This window comes from Ochotona princeps, chromosome 11 (genome assembly GCF_030435755.1).
Source record: "Ochotona princeps isolate mOchPri1 chromosome 11, mOchPri1.hap1, whole genome shotgun sequence".
NCBI classification, from domain to species: Eukaryota; Metazoa; Chordata; class Mammalia; order Lagomorpha; family Ochotonidae; genus Ochotona; species Ochotona princeps.
In genome coordinates, this window is record NC_080842.1 from 14,732,505 (window position 1) to 14,750,471 (window position 17,967).

Consider the following 17,967-nt stretch of genomic DNA (forward strand, 5'->3'; position numbering starts at 1 on the left):
CTAACTCTTTATTTGAAAAGAATCTAGAGGGTAGAGGTATATTCATTATGTACTTTCTGGCAGGAGGTTAACAGGAAGAAGAAAGAAACATTAGGTTCAGTACGACATTCAAAATGTTCATAAAGTAAAAACGATTCAGAGAGGCAAAGGTAGGAAAAAGCAGGACACTGAAGATTGTAAAAAATTAAGGTGAAAAGGGTGTAAAATTTAATGACTAGTAACCGACAAAAGTCCAAAGATTAGCACAAGATGAAGCAAAAAGAGATGATGGCAAGAAAGCTTGAAGTCTGAATAATTACATAATAACATGGTAACAACCAAATGGGAGAATCAAATGAAAAATAAAAGGTGTCAAGGAACTGGGAAACAGACTATTCAAAGGTCATGACAACAAACACTGAAGTCACAAAGCTTAGTGAGAGAATGGAATTAAAAAAAAAGGTGTGTATCAACTGTTGCAGTCATTTGAGGAAAAGTAAAACATCACAGAGGCTGGAACAGCAAGCTCTAAAGAATGATCTAAATAATTCAGAGAAAAATTCTATTACTGTTTTTAAGAATGACGTATATATTTCGTTATACAATAAAGAATATAGATAACAACACTGAAATGGATTTCATCCAGGAAGATCACAACTATGTAAATTTACTGTCACACATTATGGGCTAACTCAGCATCCACCATATCAAGACATGGATGATGCACTTAAATCCTGCTTGACCTCTAGAATCTTATTTTAGAATTCAAGACAATTTTAAGGGACTCGGTACAATGGTTCAATTGGCTAATACCTCCCCTTTGCAAGTGCTGGGATGCCACATGGGTGCCTGCTCGAGCCCTGGCTGCTCCACTTCCCATCCAGCTCCCTGCTTGTGGCCTGGGAAAGCAGTCAAGGACGACCCAATGCTTTGGGACCCTGCACCTGTGTAACAGACCCAGAAGCTCCTGGCTTCTGGCTTCAGATCAGCTCAGCTCTAGCCGTTGCAGCCACTTGGATCAGTGGCTGGAAGATCTTTCTCTTTGTCTCTCTGTCTCTCTATAAATCTGATCTGCATTTCCAATAAAAATAAATAAATATTTTAAACGTGTTTTAAATGTAGTATAATAAACCAAATCAATAAATGCTGATTGAATATAATCTCACATAATGTAGATATTTAAAATGGATGAAAAGTTCAATTTTGTTTGAAATCGTTTTTTCTCCAGACTGGGGCACATGTTGAAAATATTAAACTTTGAGCTATTGGATCTGAAACACTCCGAGCTTTCCAGCACTAATAAACTGGCTGGTGTCCAATACTAACAACATAAAGAAAAAGCCTTTGCCTTAGTACTTGATGACTTTCCTTGAATAACCTACAGTATCCAAATATGTCATCTAATTCAGTAAGAATTTGTATTTTATAACAGCTCTCATTAATGCAGGAATTGAAATTTGCAGTCTTTTAAAGAGACTGTACATTAACCAAATTTGACAACAGTAATCCATCAAAATTAAGTTCCACACCAGTTGGCATTTGACTTGTACTTGGAGTTAATGCTCTGTCTTGTACTTACTCCACTCTAGATTACCACATTACAACTTTCCTTTAGTGTAAAAGAACTGCTTCTGAAAGAAGCACTAAGCTCCTCATCGATAATGAAGAAGCACTACCACACTACAATAAGGAAATAAGAGTAAACCTTCATAGATCTGTCATGCTGACCTCAATTTATATATCATCAAATAATACTCACCAATGCATACATCGATCTTCCCTTTAATAGCAGCTTCATGCAGAGGAGTATAGTTCCAGTTATCCCTGGCATTTGGATCAGCTCCTTGGCAGAGTAACAGACTCACCACCTCAGCATGGCCAAAAGAACAGGCATTATGAAGTGGGATGAGACCACCGTCATCCCGAGCATGAACATTAGCACCCATCTGCAGTAAGTGTTCCACAACATCCTTCCTTCCAAAACCTAAAAGGAAAGAGGAAAAAAGTCTTAAATATGACATTAATTTTGTAAAAAGAACTAGTACCTTTAACAAATCAAGTGCACCTTATAGCAAAAAAAGGCTAAAGAAAAACAAACAATATTAACTCTATTCACACTGTCTTGCTTCATTTCATGGAACTGGCAACCAAGAAAGCTCTTATCCTTTGGACAATTCATTTTAAAAAGCACTTCTCAGGCACTCATTCAGTGTTGGACAGCTACGCTGGGAAACACAATAAGTAAGACTCCTACCCAACAAGATACCCATTTTCCCCTACAATTTACACGACAAAGTTATAAGTATAAAACTCTTCTACTTCATAAAGACAACACCATTAAAGACAAAGTTATAAAGACAACCAAACTGAAGACAAAGCCCAACACACAACATGTCAGGAGTACCTGAAAAGAAGTGCATGGATAGCAGAAATATATGGTGAAAGTTTGGCTGCAAGGGATTTTGAAAAAGCAAAGCTTAAGATCACATCAAAATATTTCTTCTTGGAACTGGTAGCCAAGCTACACAGGATGGGTGGTAAAATGTAACAATTCAAGCCTGAGTGTATTGAGTTTGAGAAAACAACGTGGCAAACAGCATTCAGGAATGTGGCAAACAGCATTCAGGAATACAGAACGCAAACACTGATAAGAAATATCAATCTTCAGGCCGAAAAGGGGAGTGGTGTCAGAAAGGATCTGAAACAGTGTAATTTACTAAGTAAACACTTAAAAAGATGAGGAATACGAAGAAGTATGAGATCATTGCAATCAAGCAGCAACAGCATCATGAAAAATCCAGAATGATCAGAACTTAGTAAAACCAGTGAAAAAGGGGGAAAATGGTCATTGGTAACTTTACTTTTTGATACAGTGATAATAAACCTGCAGGGCTAAAGAGAGAAACTAGAAACCAGCATCATTATCTTTACAACTAATGCCTTATTCATTCTTCTTATTCACTTTAAATCTTATTAGTTTTTATTGGCTAAGTATCACTGCCTCCCCTGCCATTATTCACCACAAAATGTTGTTAGAAGCAAGCATCTTATGTAAAACTAAAATGTGGTTAAGAGTCATATCTTCTTCCATCTTCAAGATTTATTTCAAGATACAGCCTCTATGCGATCTGCAGAAATTAATTCATTCAAAAAATGGAGGCTATAAGAAAAGGTCTCCAAAATAACTGATGTGTATCCATAGACATTAACCACAAACTTAGAACAACGTTTCAATGGGAACTACTTCAAATTAAGCCAAAAACTTTGGGTAAAAGAGATCAAGGCTGTATTAGAGACTAGAACCACAAGCAACAGTACAAGACATACACTAGAGGAACTGTTACCGACTTGTCCGGGTTCTGTTTGGTTTTTTGCTTATAATCCCTTTAGAACGTGATAGCTACCAGGTTATGCTTGAACTCTAACATGCTTCTTACACCCTGTAAGGAATTAACCACAGCAAGTAATATAATAAAATAGAGCAACTGTAACAAAATGATCAAAGTGGTGTGGGCTTGTTGCAGTTGGCTGTCAGAATCTACAACTGTAGAAAATGAAGGTATGCATTAGGGGGGAACTACTGCACACGTCTCAAATCTGTCTGTTCTCCAGCGCTACCAGCTCGGTTTAAAATCTCATGATCTGGGGCCCGGCGGCGTGGCCTAGCGGCTAAAGTCCTCGCCTTGAAAGCCCCAGGATCCCATATGGGTGCCAGTTCTAATCCCGGCAGCTCCACTTCCCATCCAGCTCCCTGCTTGTGGCCTGGGAAAGCAGTTGAGGACGGCCCAATGCCTTGGGACACTGCACCCGCGTGGGAGACCCGGAAGAGGTTCCAGGTTCCCGGCTTGGGATTGGCGCGCACCGGCCCGTTGCGGCTCACTTGGGGAGTGGATCATCGGACGGAAGATCTTCCTCTCTGTCTCTCCTCCTCTGTGTATATCTGGCTGTAATAAAATGAATAAATCTTTAAAAAAAAAAAAAATCTCATGATCTGTGTCTAAACTTCAACCAACTGATCTGCTGCCACATCTGCCACCCTAAAACGAATTCATACAGAACATAATACGCATAATGGTATTTTCAAAGCATAAATTAGACCAAGTTGCTTCTCTGCTTAATATCTTGCAGTGGGTTTCTGAAAGACATATATAGCAAAATGTTAGTACAAAACGCTAGTGACCTACAATACTTATGTGAGCCTGCTCCTGTTACCTATCCAACTTCATTGAGCTTCACTCATCATTTCACTTTCTGTTCCTTGAATAAGACACTCTTCTGCCTGAGGGATTTGCGCTCACTGCTTTCTGGCTTAAGCCCTGGCCTCACATCTTCACACAGGACAAGCTCCATCTGTCATGCAGTTGTCAGTCCAAAGGTTAGCAACTCAGACATTCACTGAGCTATCAGTTTAAAGCCACACACATACATACATACACATACACACACCCTATTTTTAACACTGTCCTGTTTTACTCTGTTCCTGTGCTGAAAGCACCTTGTCCGTTTATTCCTCTATCTGCCTATCCTCTATCTCTCCACACAAGACATTTCAGGAAAAGATGGTAGCTGATTTGCCAGGGAGCTTGACCTCATCGTTACAGTAGTGCCTGACATACAGCATGGCCTCCATAAATCCTGCTGGATACAAAGTGCTTATTTGCTTTGTGGTATTTAAAGCTAAATAGCTCTTAGTTTTACTTTTCCAATTCATAAAAGGAAAACAGGTTTAAAGGTTCTCAAAACTAAAAATATTAAAAATATTTACTTTTTAAAAGATTTATTTTTATTGGAAAGGCAGATGCACAGAAAGGAGAGACAGTGAGAAAAATCAAACAAAACAAGTTTTTGTTTTGCCACTGATAGATTAAATACAATGAACATATTGATTAAATTTCCAGGTGTCTTTATTGCAAATGTGTATGTGTTCTAAACATATGGTTTTTTCCCCCTTGTTTTTTGCTGTTCAAATACCATAATCTTTTTTTTTTTTTTTTTAATTATTTATTATTTAACTTCAGTAATTACATTGTATTATGTGACACAGTTACATAGATACTTGGGTTCTCCCCACCCCTCCCCAAACCCTCCCACCATGGTGGATTCCTCCACCTTATTGCATAACCACAGCTCAAGTTCAGCATAATCTTTTTAAGTAAAGATTTTAAGTATATCTCACCCTTTATGGATCTTTAAGCATCTATGACATGTGGCTATCATAGTTTATTTAATTGGGTGGTTCCACCAATGATAAAGCGCTCGCCACTACAAAGCTAAAATAAATTTTGTTGCAGAAACATCTTTTATAGTCTTTAAGATAAACACCTCTTCATTTAAGATAAATGCCTCAGGCATTTGGCACAACTGTTAAGATGCTGTTTGGGATAACACATCCAGTTCCAGTTCTTCAACTCCAACTCCTTGCTAATATACATGATGGGAGGCAAAGATAAGGACTCCAAGTATTTGGGTTCCTGCCACCCATGTGGAAGATCCAGACTGGGTTCAAAGTTCCCATTGCAGCTTGGCCCAGTCCTAGCTACTCCAAGCATTTGGAAAGTAAACCAGCAGATAAAAAAGATCTGTCTCCTATATGGTGGTACGGATCAAAGCATTTGGGCCATCTTCTGTTATGTTCCCAGGCATGGTATTAAGAAGGTAGATCAGAGGCAGAGCAGTCAAGACTTCAACTGGCACTCCTGTAGGAAATTCATTATCATAAGCAGTGGCTTAATGCACTGTGCCAAATGTATCATTTCTGTATTTATATACCTCCTATTTCAGGTTTACATATTTTTCACATTCTATGTTATTAGAATATATCACATATTCATATATGTGTTATTACTGTTAATATCATAAGGTTAACATCAATATCATTAACAAAGGGTCAATAATTGTCTCAAACATTTTCCCTTCTTATTCTGGAGGAATTGGGCAGGAACAGGCTAAATGAAGATTAACCCTTTCCCGGTGTAGAGAGTGACTTCCACCTTCTGATTGGCAGTGAGACATTAAAGAGAAAGACTGAAGCTTCTGGAAAGGCATTTCAATTAAGAGAAAGGGTAAAGAAAGATGTCCCTCTCTCCTCCCCCACTTCTTTGGACTTTGAGAAAGCTCAAGAGAATTATGAAAAGGCCAGCACAGAACCCTTACTGCGCTACCTGAAAATCTCCCAAATATACTTCTTGTCAAGTACAAAGTGTATGCCCCTCAGACTTTAAGGCACTGTTGGCTAAAGTTTTAGAACATTCAGCTGGGTCTATCCAAAGCATCTGTTCATATGTGTACTAGTCATCTAAGTTTCATCTCTTGCCAGCTGTCAGTTCACTCTCTTGACCCAAAAATCTTACAGACTCTTTGTCTCTTTCCAAGTATTTTGTAGGAGTTCCTTATGTAGCTCTTAGTCCTAACACTGGATTAGTTATTGAAATCATAAACATTTTCTATACTTATGACTTACTTTGAAACTGATTACAGTTGTGCTTATTATTTTAAGTTTTAAATTTAAACATATAGGGCCCGAAGGCGTGGCCTAGCGGCTAAAGTCCTCGCCTTGAAAGCCCCGGGATCCCATATGGGCGCCGGTTCTAGTCCCGGCAGCTCCAGTTCTCATCCAGCTCCCTGCTTGTGGCCTGGGAAAGCAGTCGAGGACGGCTCAAAGCTTTGGGACCCTGCACCCGCATGGGAGACCCGGAAAAGGTTCCTGGTTCCCGGCTTCAGATCGGCGCAGCACTGGCCGTTGCGGCTCACTTGGGGAGTGAATCATCGGACGGAGGATCTTCCTCTCTGTCTCTCCTCCTCTCTGTATATCTGAGTTTGTAATAAAATAAATGAATCTTAAAAAAAAAATAAATTTAAACATATAAATTATCAGTCTTTTCCTACGTAGTTTGTGCTTTCTACATAAGAACCATTTCCATTTCTACACTGCTCCCATGTTTTCTTATAAATGCAGATGGTTCTTGATTTACAATGGGGTTGTGTCCTAACAAACCCAACATAAGTTGAATATAAATTAAAAATGCATTTAATGCACCTAACCTACCAAATTTCTGGGTTAGCAGCAACACAGAACCCTGTGGATATACAGTGTTGGCTGTTGCCCCATATAACCCTTGGCTGCCTAGGAAGCATGGCTGGATGCCACTGCCCACACCGTGGGAAGGAGGATTGTACCACATACCACTACCAGGAAAGTATTAAACTTGATTTCCAGAAACACCTCTTTCAGATCATCTGTACATTGGGAATGTCTTGTGAAGAGCCTGGAAGTTTTCTGCCCTTTGTGATCCCGCCTTGATGGCTTGGCTGGGGGCTGTGTGGATTCTAGGCCTGATACCCAGCAGGACACCTGGCAGGTCACATAGGCAGACCACTCCTCAGGAAGGAGGTACCTGGTGTTTGATAAGATCCACCACCCTATAGCTCATCGATTTGTACTTTTTGAAAGTTGCTAGTTTCAAACCCACCAATAGAAGCCTGCTAGATCATGACTGTATAATTAATAGCCTGAAATGTATAAAAACTGGGGAGCTTGGGCTCTGGGGGGCCTTTTTTTCTTTCTCTCTCCCTAGCTCACTGGCTTGCTGTGGATCCTGCAGCGGCTGCCCCTCCCCCGCCCGGCCATGCTGGGCTGGGGGAGGTGGCTGGGAGACCTAGGTTAGTTTGAATAAACCACTTTTATGCCTTAGCACCGGCTTCAGACTTGATGATTATCTGGGGATTTCAGAAACCAGCACAACACTTGTGTCTTCACATTTCATTTACATTTAGATCTTTAATTTATCTGTAATTACAGTATGATTTAGAATTTTAACTTTACTTTTCCACATCTTCTCTTTGGTTGGTCAGATTTTCTCTGGATTATTATAACTAGAAATTAAATCTAGAGGTGTATTTTTGCACAGCAGTTAGGACGTTACTTGGACCCCTATATCTCACACTAGAGTATGCTGATGTTTGGAGCCCAGCTCCCTACTTATTTTGCCGTCTGCATTGGGAGGCAGCAGGTGATGCCTCAGCTGAGGCCCTGCAGCCCACAGGAGCAATTAGATTGACTTTCCAGTTGTTGGGCACTTGGGGAGTTGATCAAAGATGGGCAGTCTCTGTCTCTCAAATCAAATTAAGTTACCCTTAAATGCCAAGTGGGGCAAAGTCAATCACCTTGTCATTTTTTTTCACTTTATAATTTATTTATTTATGTACTTATTTACTGGAAAGTGAGTTACAGAAAAGAGCTCTTCTATCTCCTGGCTTACGGCCAGATGCTCCCAATCTCCATCCTCTGATGCCATCCCAGGAACATCAGCAGAGAGCTGGATGGGAAGCAGAGTGTCCAGGACTGGAATTCGTGCCCATAATAGATGATGTTGCTGCAAGCAGTGACTCAACCCGCAGCACCAAATGCTTGTCCCTTTATAGACATGATCTAAGGTGACCTTGGATGTGACTGATAGAGATCAGCCTCATAAGGGATGAGAGAGGTCACTAGGGAGTCAGATAAAGTGAGCAGGCTCAAGGGAACAGCAGGTAGACAGGACAGCCAGAGGCTGGCTGGTCCAAACCAGACTAAAATCAGAGGTGCATCTGTAACTGTAATCTCCAGGGGCAATTTTTCGTAGTCCAGCAGGATTTTCCGGTTAGCTAATTTGCTTTTCAGTTAGAGCTAGGGAGTTAGCACCACCTTTAGCTGGGACAAGTGCCCCAGGGCAACCCTCCACATTAACTTACCTGGTTTTTTTATGCTTAACTAGGAATGTCAAGTTCAAGAAGAAACCTGCTGGAAATATTTAAAGCTCATCAATATCTGACAAATTAACAATGCTGAATCTTCCAATAAATGCAGAATTATCCCTCAGTATTCTAAAAAATTGATTTGAGGATATCCCCTGGCCCGTGCTTTTTACAAGTTAAGGATGGAAGTCTAGATTTCACTGTAAGTACATGGGAAGTCATTTACAAGGGAAATCTATTCATTCTATTTTTAAGCCTTAAAAGGATTTTCATTCAGCTGTGGGAAAAACAGATTGGTGAATGTCAGGAGCAAAATCAGACACCAGTTTAATGTCAGCCGAGGCAATGGGAAGAAATGGCAGTGGCTTGAGACAGAACTGTGGCAATGTGGACAGGTCGAAGGAGATAGAATTGGGATAATCCTTCAAGCAAGGATGACAGGCTTCCAGACTTCCGGTTTGAGGAACTCATCCAATGGTGCTACCGTTTGAGGAAAGGTTGGTGCAACCAGGCACCAATGAGAAGTTGATTTTGATGGCCTGCTCCTCTTCAGCAGCTAAATTACAGGATGTGCAAATTCCTGCACATCCTTTCCCCCTCACAAGGTGATTTCACATATTTAGAGAAATGTTAAAATACACTATATAGAAAGCACTATGATGACACAATGAACAAAACCTGAATTTAAAACACAGTTTAACCCAATATACTTTAAAATTCTTCCTTCAAGTTTTAATTAATTCCACTCAGAATGTTTCAACATCAAATGTAAAGTCGTTGGTATCTATTCCCCAGGTCTGAATTTAAAGACAAAACTGTTCCCTTTACGTTCTGCATCTTAAATCTAAAGCATTTTAAAGCTTCAAAGGAAAAACCCTAGCCAATATTAAATTTCTTAACTCAGTACTATGGTTTCCAAATTTTAATAAGAAGTGAAAAACCGAAGGTACTTAGAGTATTTTAAACTGATCTTTTTATTTATAGTGCAAAGTCACAGCTTAAATACATTTTCTCCCTAATTAGACTGTCAGAAAAGCCACAGCCTTGTACATCATTGAAACTACTAATTCACAGGCCTACACTAAACACCCAGCAAGAAAATTTATACTTACATCTTTCATATTCAAAAAAATTTCCTCAAAGTGCGAAGGGATCCAATTACACCAAAAAACCCTAACCACAAAGTAAGTTTGGAACTGTCTAGGAAAATGACTCATAAATATACTATTTTGCTGATATGGTTGGAAAAGATAAAAAGGTACTTAGTGATAATATTTTTTCATTAATGTCTTCAAAAACATTAGGAAAAATTAGACTCCAAACTATCAGAATGGCCTCCTTATTTTATATATTTTACTTCCTTAAGAATTATCAATCCACTTCCATCCAAAATCAAAAACCAAAAACTCAACAATACAAATACACTTACTTTCAACAAAACAAAGCTCTGTCATGATACAATGATATGATGATGGCTAAATGGTTATTTCACGTTTAAATTATTTAAGAGGCAGGGGAGGTAGAGGGAACTGCCCATCTGCTGCTTTGGTTCCTAAACCCAGTGAGGACTGGGGCTGGGCTGAGATGAAAACCAGGAACCCAATACAGATAGAAACAGGTCTGGAAGGAACCCAACCTTCTGAGCTGTCACTATAATAAGCCCAAGGGCTCAAATCAACAGGAAGTTGAAATAATGAACCAGAAGCAGGCATCTGAGCCAGACACTCTAATCTGGGACCAGGGTGTCTTCACTTCCAAATCCAAACACCCACCCCTGATGTTTTCGCAACTATAGTATAGAAAACAAACTACAAAATAACCGCTGGGATTTGGAGTGGGGAGTGAAATGATGGTAAACTTCAATGGGCAATGATGAAGACAACAGTAATTGGCAAAGGAAGGATGGATGGGGAATCATGGGTAACCACAGTATGGTGGACAGCAGAAAACACCACCCCAAGGATTCCTTCCTGAGGCCATGTCCATATTCTCCCCAAACTACCTGGAGGAACAAACCTAGAACGCAGGCCTTCACCACTCCATAATCCAACCTTTTCAAAACATATGATTTGCTCAAATACTGTGAACTCTCAACACAAAATAACAATAAAGCCAGAATTAACAAGGCAAAAAAACAAACAAAAAAACCCAGACATTTGAAATAAGCAAACCTAATAAAGAATACTTGAAACAAGACAGAACAACAAAAAAAGCCTATCAAGTAAAAACAACAAGACATACTAGCAAGAAATATAATAGGCAAAATAATTAATTGATCGAATAGTAACAAACTCCTAAGAGCTCCAACTTGAAGAACTTTTCCAAAAGTTACCTGGAAGGGTTTAACAGATGGATGAGGACAATAAGAGAAAGAAGTAGAGGATGGGGAAAAGAGAAAATAATGTCAAGATTTCTCAAAATGAAAGGATGTAAAATTTAATTCTTGTTATATTTCACATAGGAGCCATCAGAATGGGCAGACGCAGTGTAAAGAAGTCTAGTGACACCAAAGACTAGGACATTTCTGATTCCTTCAGAAGAAAATACCAGTTACAACAAAAGCAAAACATCCACCAAGAATCAGTTGGCAACTGAAATCAACCTTATCAGCCTTAAGAAAAATCATTTTGCTGTTCATCTTCAAGTCTAGCTAGCTTTATTTATATACAAAACAAAAATGAAAATAATTGCAGGTATGTAAAAATCTCAACACTGAACACAAGAAGAACCTAGTCCAAAATAAAGTGCAAAAGCACTTTAGCATGACAAAAACACTAATTCCATCTTGTATGTGTAGCTGTACATCATGGATTCACTCAGAAAAAATCTACTCTTGTTTAAAGAAACAATGGCCAATTAAATATCTTAACAGATAATAATGCTTATTAGGTAACAGCTCACACCAATGCAAACATTTTTTTTTAGATTTATTTATTTTTATTGCAAAGTCAGATATAAAAGAGGAGGAGAGACAGAGAGGAAGATCTTCTGTTCGTTGGTCTACTCCCCAAGTGACCGCAACAGCCAGTGCTGTGCCGATCTGAAGTCAGGAGCCAGGAATTTCCTCCAGGTCTCCCACATGGGTGCAGGATCCCAAAGCATTGGGCCGTCCTCGACTGCTTTCCCAGGCCACAAGCAGGGAGCTGGATGGGTAGACCACGCCGCCAGGCCCCACCAATGCAAACTTAATCAAGTCTGGCATAAAGGCCTTTCCCTAACAAAGGGATATTCTGAACTAAGATCTAAAGATTAAACAGTGAAGCATGCAAAAGCACAGGATGTTCTCAGAGAGGACCAACTATAGAAAACACCAAGATTAAATGGTACAAAATATATTACATATTCAAATCCCTAAAAGATGGCTCAGGATGGTTCAAAAACAGAAACAATGAATCAAATAGCATTCTGCCACCTGAGATCAGCTGTCAAGCTAATACATCACAACAAAATTTTTTTGTTTTACACATCAGTGAGAGCACGACCATTCCCTATCACTGTAGCATAATTCAAATTTCTGCTATATGAATTTAAATAAAGAAAAACTAAAATATATAAATATTTATGGATACATCCATCTCAGGAGCAAGAGGGTAAAAAACTGCTAACCAGTGTTGAAACACAGATGAAAAATTTCAGTCACTCTCCCTTTATTTCAACGTGGAGGTATTTGAGGTTATCTTCACTTCACTAGTAAGAAGGGAAAAGGTAAATACAGTACAGTGAGTGAATTACAATAACTGCAAGTCAAAACAAAAAGCTGTAAAATGTTCCTCAACATAGTATTTCAAAAGACTCATCTTCATTTTTATTTAAATAGCTGTATGCATTATTCAATAAGTGGCTAAGAAAAGCTGGTACCTAAAAAAAAATCTTTTATATGTCTGCCTCTCCATACATTGCCAAAGAAATTTAAATTGGATTGAAAGCATGGAAAATTGAAGTGAAATCTTAAAAAGAAAAAATCTTAGGTAGACATTTGTACATTCTCAGGATAGAAAAAAAAACAGAAGAAAATAAAAAGAGAAATTTCTAAGGCAATAGATTTGTAAAGTTCATAGATACGATTAAAAAACAAACTAGGAAAATAGTTGCAATAACCATTAAAAAAGGACAGATAAAATCAATACTAAAAAGTAAAACAAAAACTAAAAACAGGAAGATAATTCACACAAAAAAGGAAATACTGACTTTTTTTTAAAGTAAATTCAGTGATCCAGAAACAATGAAAACTAAAACATGAATAATGAGGCAGGAATTTGGCCTACTGTTAGGCTACCAGTTAGGATGTCCAACACCCCACTTCCCTGGCTCTCTGGGTGGGAATCCTGATTCTAGCTTCCTGCTAGTGCCTCCCTGGCCAGTAGCATGGTGAGGACTCAAGTGGTTTGTTCGTGGGTGGCAGGAGCCGAGCTCCTATCCTCTGGCTTATAGCTTTGCCCGACACCTGCCACTGCAAGCATCCGGAGGATTGAATGGCCATAGGGGGCTCTGCCGGTTTCTCTGTGTCTCCAAATACTCATTAACAGAATTAATGAACAGTGGCATGTTCACACAAAACGATTATACACAAGAGAGAAGATAAACCATCCTAGAGCTCCAATTTGATATGCCTGGAACCATCCCGGTTAAAACTGCCATCTTCTCCTTCAGGTAAGATGATTATTGATGGGATAATCATAATCAGTAAAGTAATCTGCTTGGGACCAGCACAGTGACACAGCCAGATCATCCTCCACCAGTGGTCCCATATGAGCACCAGTTCATGTCTCGGCTGTTCCACTTGTTATCCCTGGCAGCAGCATGAGACAGCAGCATAGGATGGCCCAAGTCCATGCACCCACAAGGGAGACCTGGAAGTTCCTATGTCCAGCTTCAGACTGGCCCAGCTCTAGCCGTGGCAGCCATTTGGGGAGCAAACCAGCAGATGAAAAGATCTTCCTATCTCTCCCTCTTTCTCATTGTAATCCTTTTATAAACAAATCTCAAAAACAAAGAAGTAACCTGCTTAATGATTCCTGTGATGTCCCTTATCTGACCCTTACCTGATGTCGGAAGTGTTAGTATTTCTTGGAAAGTACAAGTACGTTCCATCTGGCCAATGACTAACCGAGTCTGTCCTAGCGTTTAAAGCCTTTTGTACTGCCTCCTGGCACACAGAATCCTGTCTTCTTGCCAATGTTCAAAACGTGCTGTATTTGTAAATTCCAAATAAATTCTACTCTGCATAATCTTCATTTGTCTACGTTTTTCTCCTCCTGGCACCTTCTGCCTTTGGTAATCGGCTCTAATATGCCAAGGTTTTCCAAAACAAAGGAAAAAACTGATCTACGGGTAGCAGAAGGGTAGTGACTCGAAAGTAACTTACAAAGAAAAAAACTACTTTCTCTCAAGAAAATCCTTCATAAAATTGTAAATATTTATCCTATTAAACTCTAACCCTTGAGATCACTAAATATACATATTATACCCTTAAATATATACCAATATGGGGGCCAGTGCTGTGGCATAGCAGGAAAAGTTGCTGCCTCTGGTGACTGCAACCCATGTAGTGCCAGTTCAAGCACTGGCTGCTCCACTTCCATCCAGATCCCTGCTAGTAAGCCAGGAAAGACCAAGGAGGATGGCCGGAATGCTTGGGCACCTGCAAGCACGTGGGAGATCTGCATGAAGCTCCTGGTTCCTGGCTTTGAACTGTCTCAGTTCCAGCTGTTGCAGCCATTGGGGAGTGAAGCAGTGGATGCAGGATCTCTCTCTGTTTTTCCCGTTCTCTCTGTAACTCTTTCAAATAAATAAATCTTGATGATGGCTAACTTGGCTCAGTTTGGCCTTTGTATTTGAAGACATTTTCTCAAGAATGAATTAATTCTATCACTTCAAAGAAAACAGTTGACAATAGTTTCTGATTAGATTTGAGCCTTCAAACAAAAGTTAGAATTTCGAAACACTTGCATTTGCCACCCACCATAAGCTTAAAGTTTCCAAATGTTTAAATTCTTTTTCTGATGAGACTGGTGGTGATACTAGCAAATGCATTTATCAATTTTTACTATAAAGCAAAATGTGCCTGAGAAAACTAGTTAGCTTACTGAATATTTTCTGAATGATGAACAATCAAAACAGATAAAGATCCACTTGTGACCCCCAAATTAATGATTTTTACATAGCAGAGACAGGAAAGCACTTATTTGGTTTCAGATTCTGTACTGCAATTTATCTTTAGAAAATTGCAAGTTACCAAGGTTGGATATGTTGTCAAAAAAATCAAATGAAAATTCTATTACAATATCCTTTGTTTTCCAATTACATTCTTTGTTTGAGGAAGAATTTTCTCCATATACTTCAACCCACATAATATATTACAACACACAGCAGGCAGAGGTAGCTGAAAACTTCAGCTGTCTTCTAAGTCACACACAAAATCAAACTGGAAGTGTGAAATAGCACCACTCCTTTCATTATCTTTGTTTTAGGAAACAACTTCTTTTAGTTTAAGTGTTATTTGCAAGGCAGCACCATATATGAGGCCCTCTTCCAGCCTGGGCTGCTCTGCTTCTGATCCAGCTCCCTACGGAGACACCTGGGAAGAGGCAGAACAATGGTCCGAGTGCTCGGGTACTGTTAACACATGGGAGACCTGGATGAAGCTCTCAGCCTCTGGCTTCATCCTGGCCCATTCTCCAGCTGTTGAGGCCATTTGCAGAGTGAATCAAAGGAAGGAAGATCTCTCTATGTATCTTTCAAAAAAATAAATGTCTTTTTAAAAATGTTGTTTAAAAAATTTTGGAAAACTAAAAATTATGCATGCTAACATACAATGGAGTTCATTATTTTTGTTTTTGCAATTGTTTTGATTTCTACTATAATATCTAAAAACCGTTTCAATTCTAGCAGTTCCTGCCTACCCTTATCCATGTCTTCAATTACAGTACTTTGTTACCTATAGTTAACCAAGATCCAAAAACAATAACAAAAATATCTCCCAAATAAATGCCACCATGAGTGTGCACCATTCCAAGCAGCTGGATGAATTCTCCCAAGGATCTTCTTGGTCTTGCCAGGGGTGTCAATCACCTCTTTGCCTGGTGCATCCACACTGCATATGCCAGCCACCCCTCCAGCCATGACAAAGCTACGCTGGGTAGCAGATCAACTACTGAAGTTTCCCAGTGTTTACGGTCAAATAATCCTTACTGCACATAATAATAGCCAAGAAAAAAAAGTGATGGTGGCAATCTAGATTTGCCTTTCAGCAGGAAAGGAAAGGAAAACTCCTCAATGTATAATCATTTTGGAGGGAGATTTCAGGTAGTTGGGACTGATAGGCTCTTACTGTACTTAATTGAGAAATAAAACTTATAATTGGCATGAACACAGAGAAAAAAACAAAACACAAAGAGTTTGGTATTATCTCTGCTTTCACGCATTCTCATATCACTGTGGATAAGGAAGAAATACTGTTATTTTCAGAGGGATCTCCAAAACAAAAAACTTAGGGAACTACATTTGGACTACCAGCTTCCTCAAAGGCAAAAAGGAATACCATTTTCCTCATCTGGCTCCTTTTAACATTCACCCTTTCTGGGCCGTTACTGAACTTGTTAAAACTGTGGGGATCATGCCAGATCCCCAAGGAACAGACTAAGGGAGGGAGGAGTGCAACACTTCATGGAATTGTACAGAGGCAGTTAATTAAGCAAGTTTCATCAGGTTCCTTCGAATTGCCACAAACGTTTCAGCACCGCTGAGTTTCACCTGGACAGAGAAGGACTACAGCTTCCCTGAGATTCGAACTCAGAGAGAGATGTAAGGGCTGATCAACACAAGCCCTGAGATGTGCTCTAATGAATATATCATCTACCACAGTTCATGATGATCATATTAGAAAATAACCTTTCTCTAGGCCAATAGAAAAACATATGCTAACCATCTTACCTCCATTTTTTTCTACTTTATTTGGGAAAATATATATATATGTTAAGATGTATCACCCATTTTTAGCTATGTAGTAGTTCAATGTCATTTTTACATACTCTGAAATTGCTGGGATTTACATATATTTTATTTATTATTCAAAAAAGTTTAATTTGACTGCCTCTGTCAGTCAAAAGATGTAACAAAAATTAAGATTTTCTTAAGAATCTTAAGTAGTCTTAAGGAAAGGAGTTGCTAAAACATCCTTCCATTTAAATATGAGGTTCTTCAAAGATCACTGCTAATCACATTTTTTAAGTTTGTCAAGCAAATGAAATAAAGAACAGATGGTGCAACATTCTAATAACTGCAAATTTTTCAACAGCCTACTTAGCTAAAAATGTTATCTTTACTGACTAGGTAAAGAGGAAACATAAATCAACAAAACTCACTATTAGCTGCCTTGAGGTAGCAACACAAGAGACTACTTTTCTTGTTCTTTTCCAAGTCTGCACAATGATTTTCAGTATCAGAAAAATGATAACAATAATAGAAAAATGGGATAGTAGTAACAACTGTAAACTACAAACTATTTCAGAATACAGATTTTATTTGTCATTGCTACCAAGTTTCCACTTGAGTATCATGAGCCAAAAGATTTTGGACAATGAGATAAGTGTTTAAGTTTGTCCCATCACTTAGTAAGGCATCTGTGTGACCTTGGACTTTGACAATAAAGGACTGGATTGATATATGAGGGTTATTATGTTTTATAGTTAAGAAAAGCAAAGGAAGGGGCCAGCAGGTGAAGCCGCTGCAATCCAGTCCCCTGCTAATGCACCTGGGAAAGCAACAGAATATGTACTCGGACCCCTGCACCCACGTGCGACCCTAAAAGCAGCTCCTGGCTCCCAGCTTCAGACAGGTCCAGCACCAGCCATTGAGGCCATGTGGGGAGGATGCCGGCAGAAGCAGGACAACTCTCTCTCCCTCTCTCCTTATAACTCAGTCTTTCAAATAAATAATGTTTAAAAAAAGAAGAAAATCAAAGTATCAAAAATCTAAGAATTCACTTGTTCACATATAGCAATTCCTGTGAATGACTCACTGAATTAAATATCAAGGTTCTTTAACTACATAGTCCAAATGTATCTGTTTTTTTAAATCAAGAGGATTTTACACTAGCAAAGTTGGCACAGTTTTATAATTTTCTGGGAGGAGAGACAACCACTTTTTAGCTTACGTATCTAATTTTTAAACTTAGTATAAAAGTTTCTTTGTAAAATGGGAATTTTTTTAAGTAAAGAAGCAAAACAAACTGGCATATTTTCTCATAACATTAAG

The 17,967-nt window shown here is 38.9% G+C and overlaps 1 protein-coding gene across 1 annotated transcript in view; it reads right to left on the bottom strand.

Annotated features, from left to right (window-relative positions):
- TNKS (tankyrase) overlaps positions 1–17,967 on the bottom strand; it is a 173,388-nt gene that overhangs the window by 146,935 nt on the left and 8,486 nt on the right. Inside the window, exon 2 of the mRNA XM_058669847.1 lies at positions 1,739–1,963. Within this exon, the coding sequence (XP_058525830.1) occupies positions 1,739–1,963 (225 nt within the window). The remainder of the gene's footprint in view (positions 1–1,738; positions 1,964–17,967) is intronic.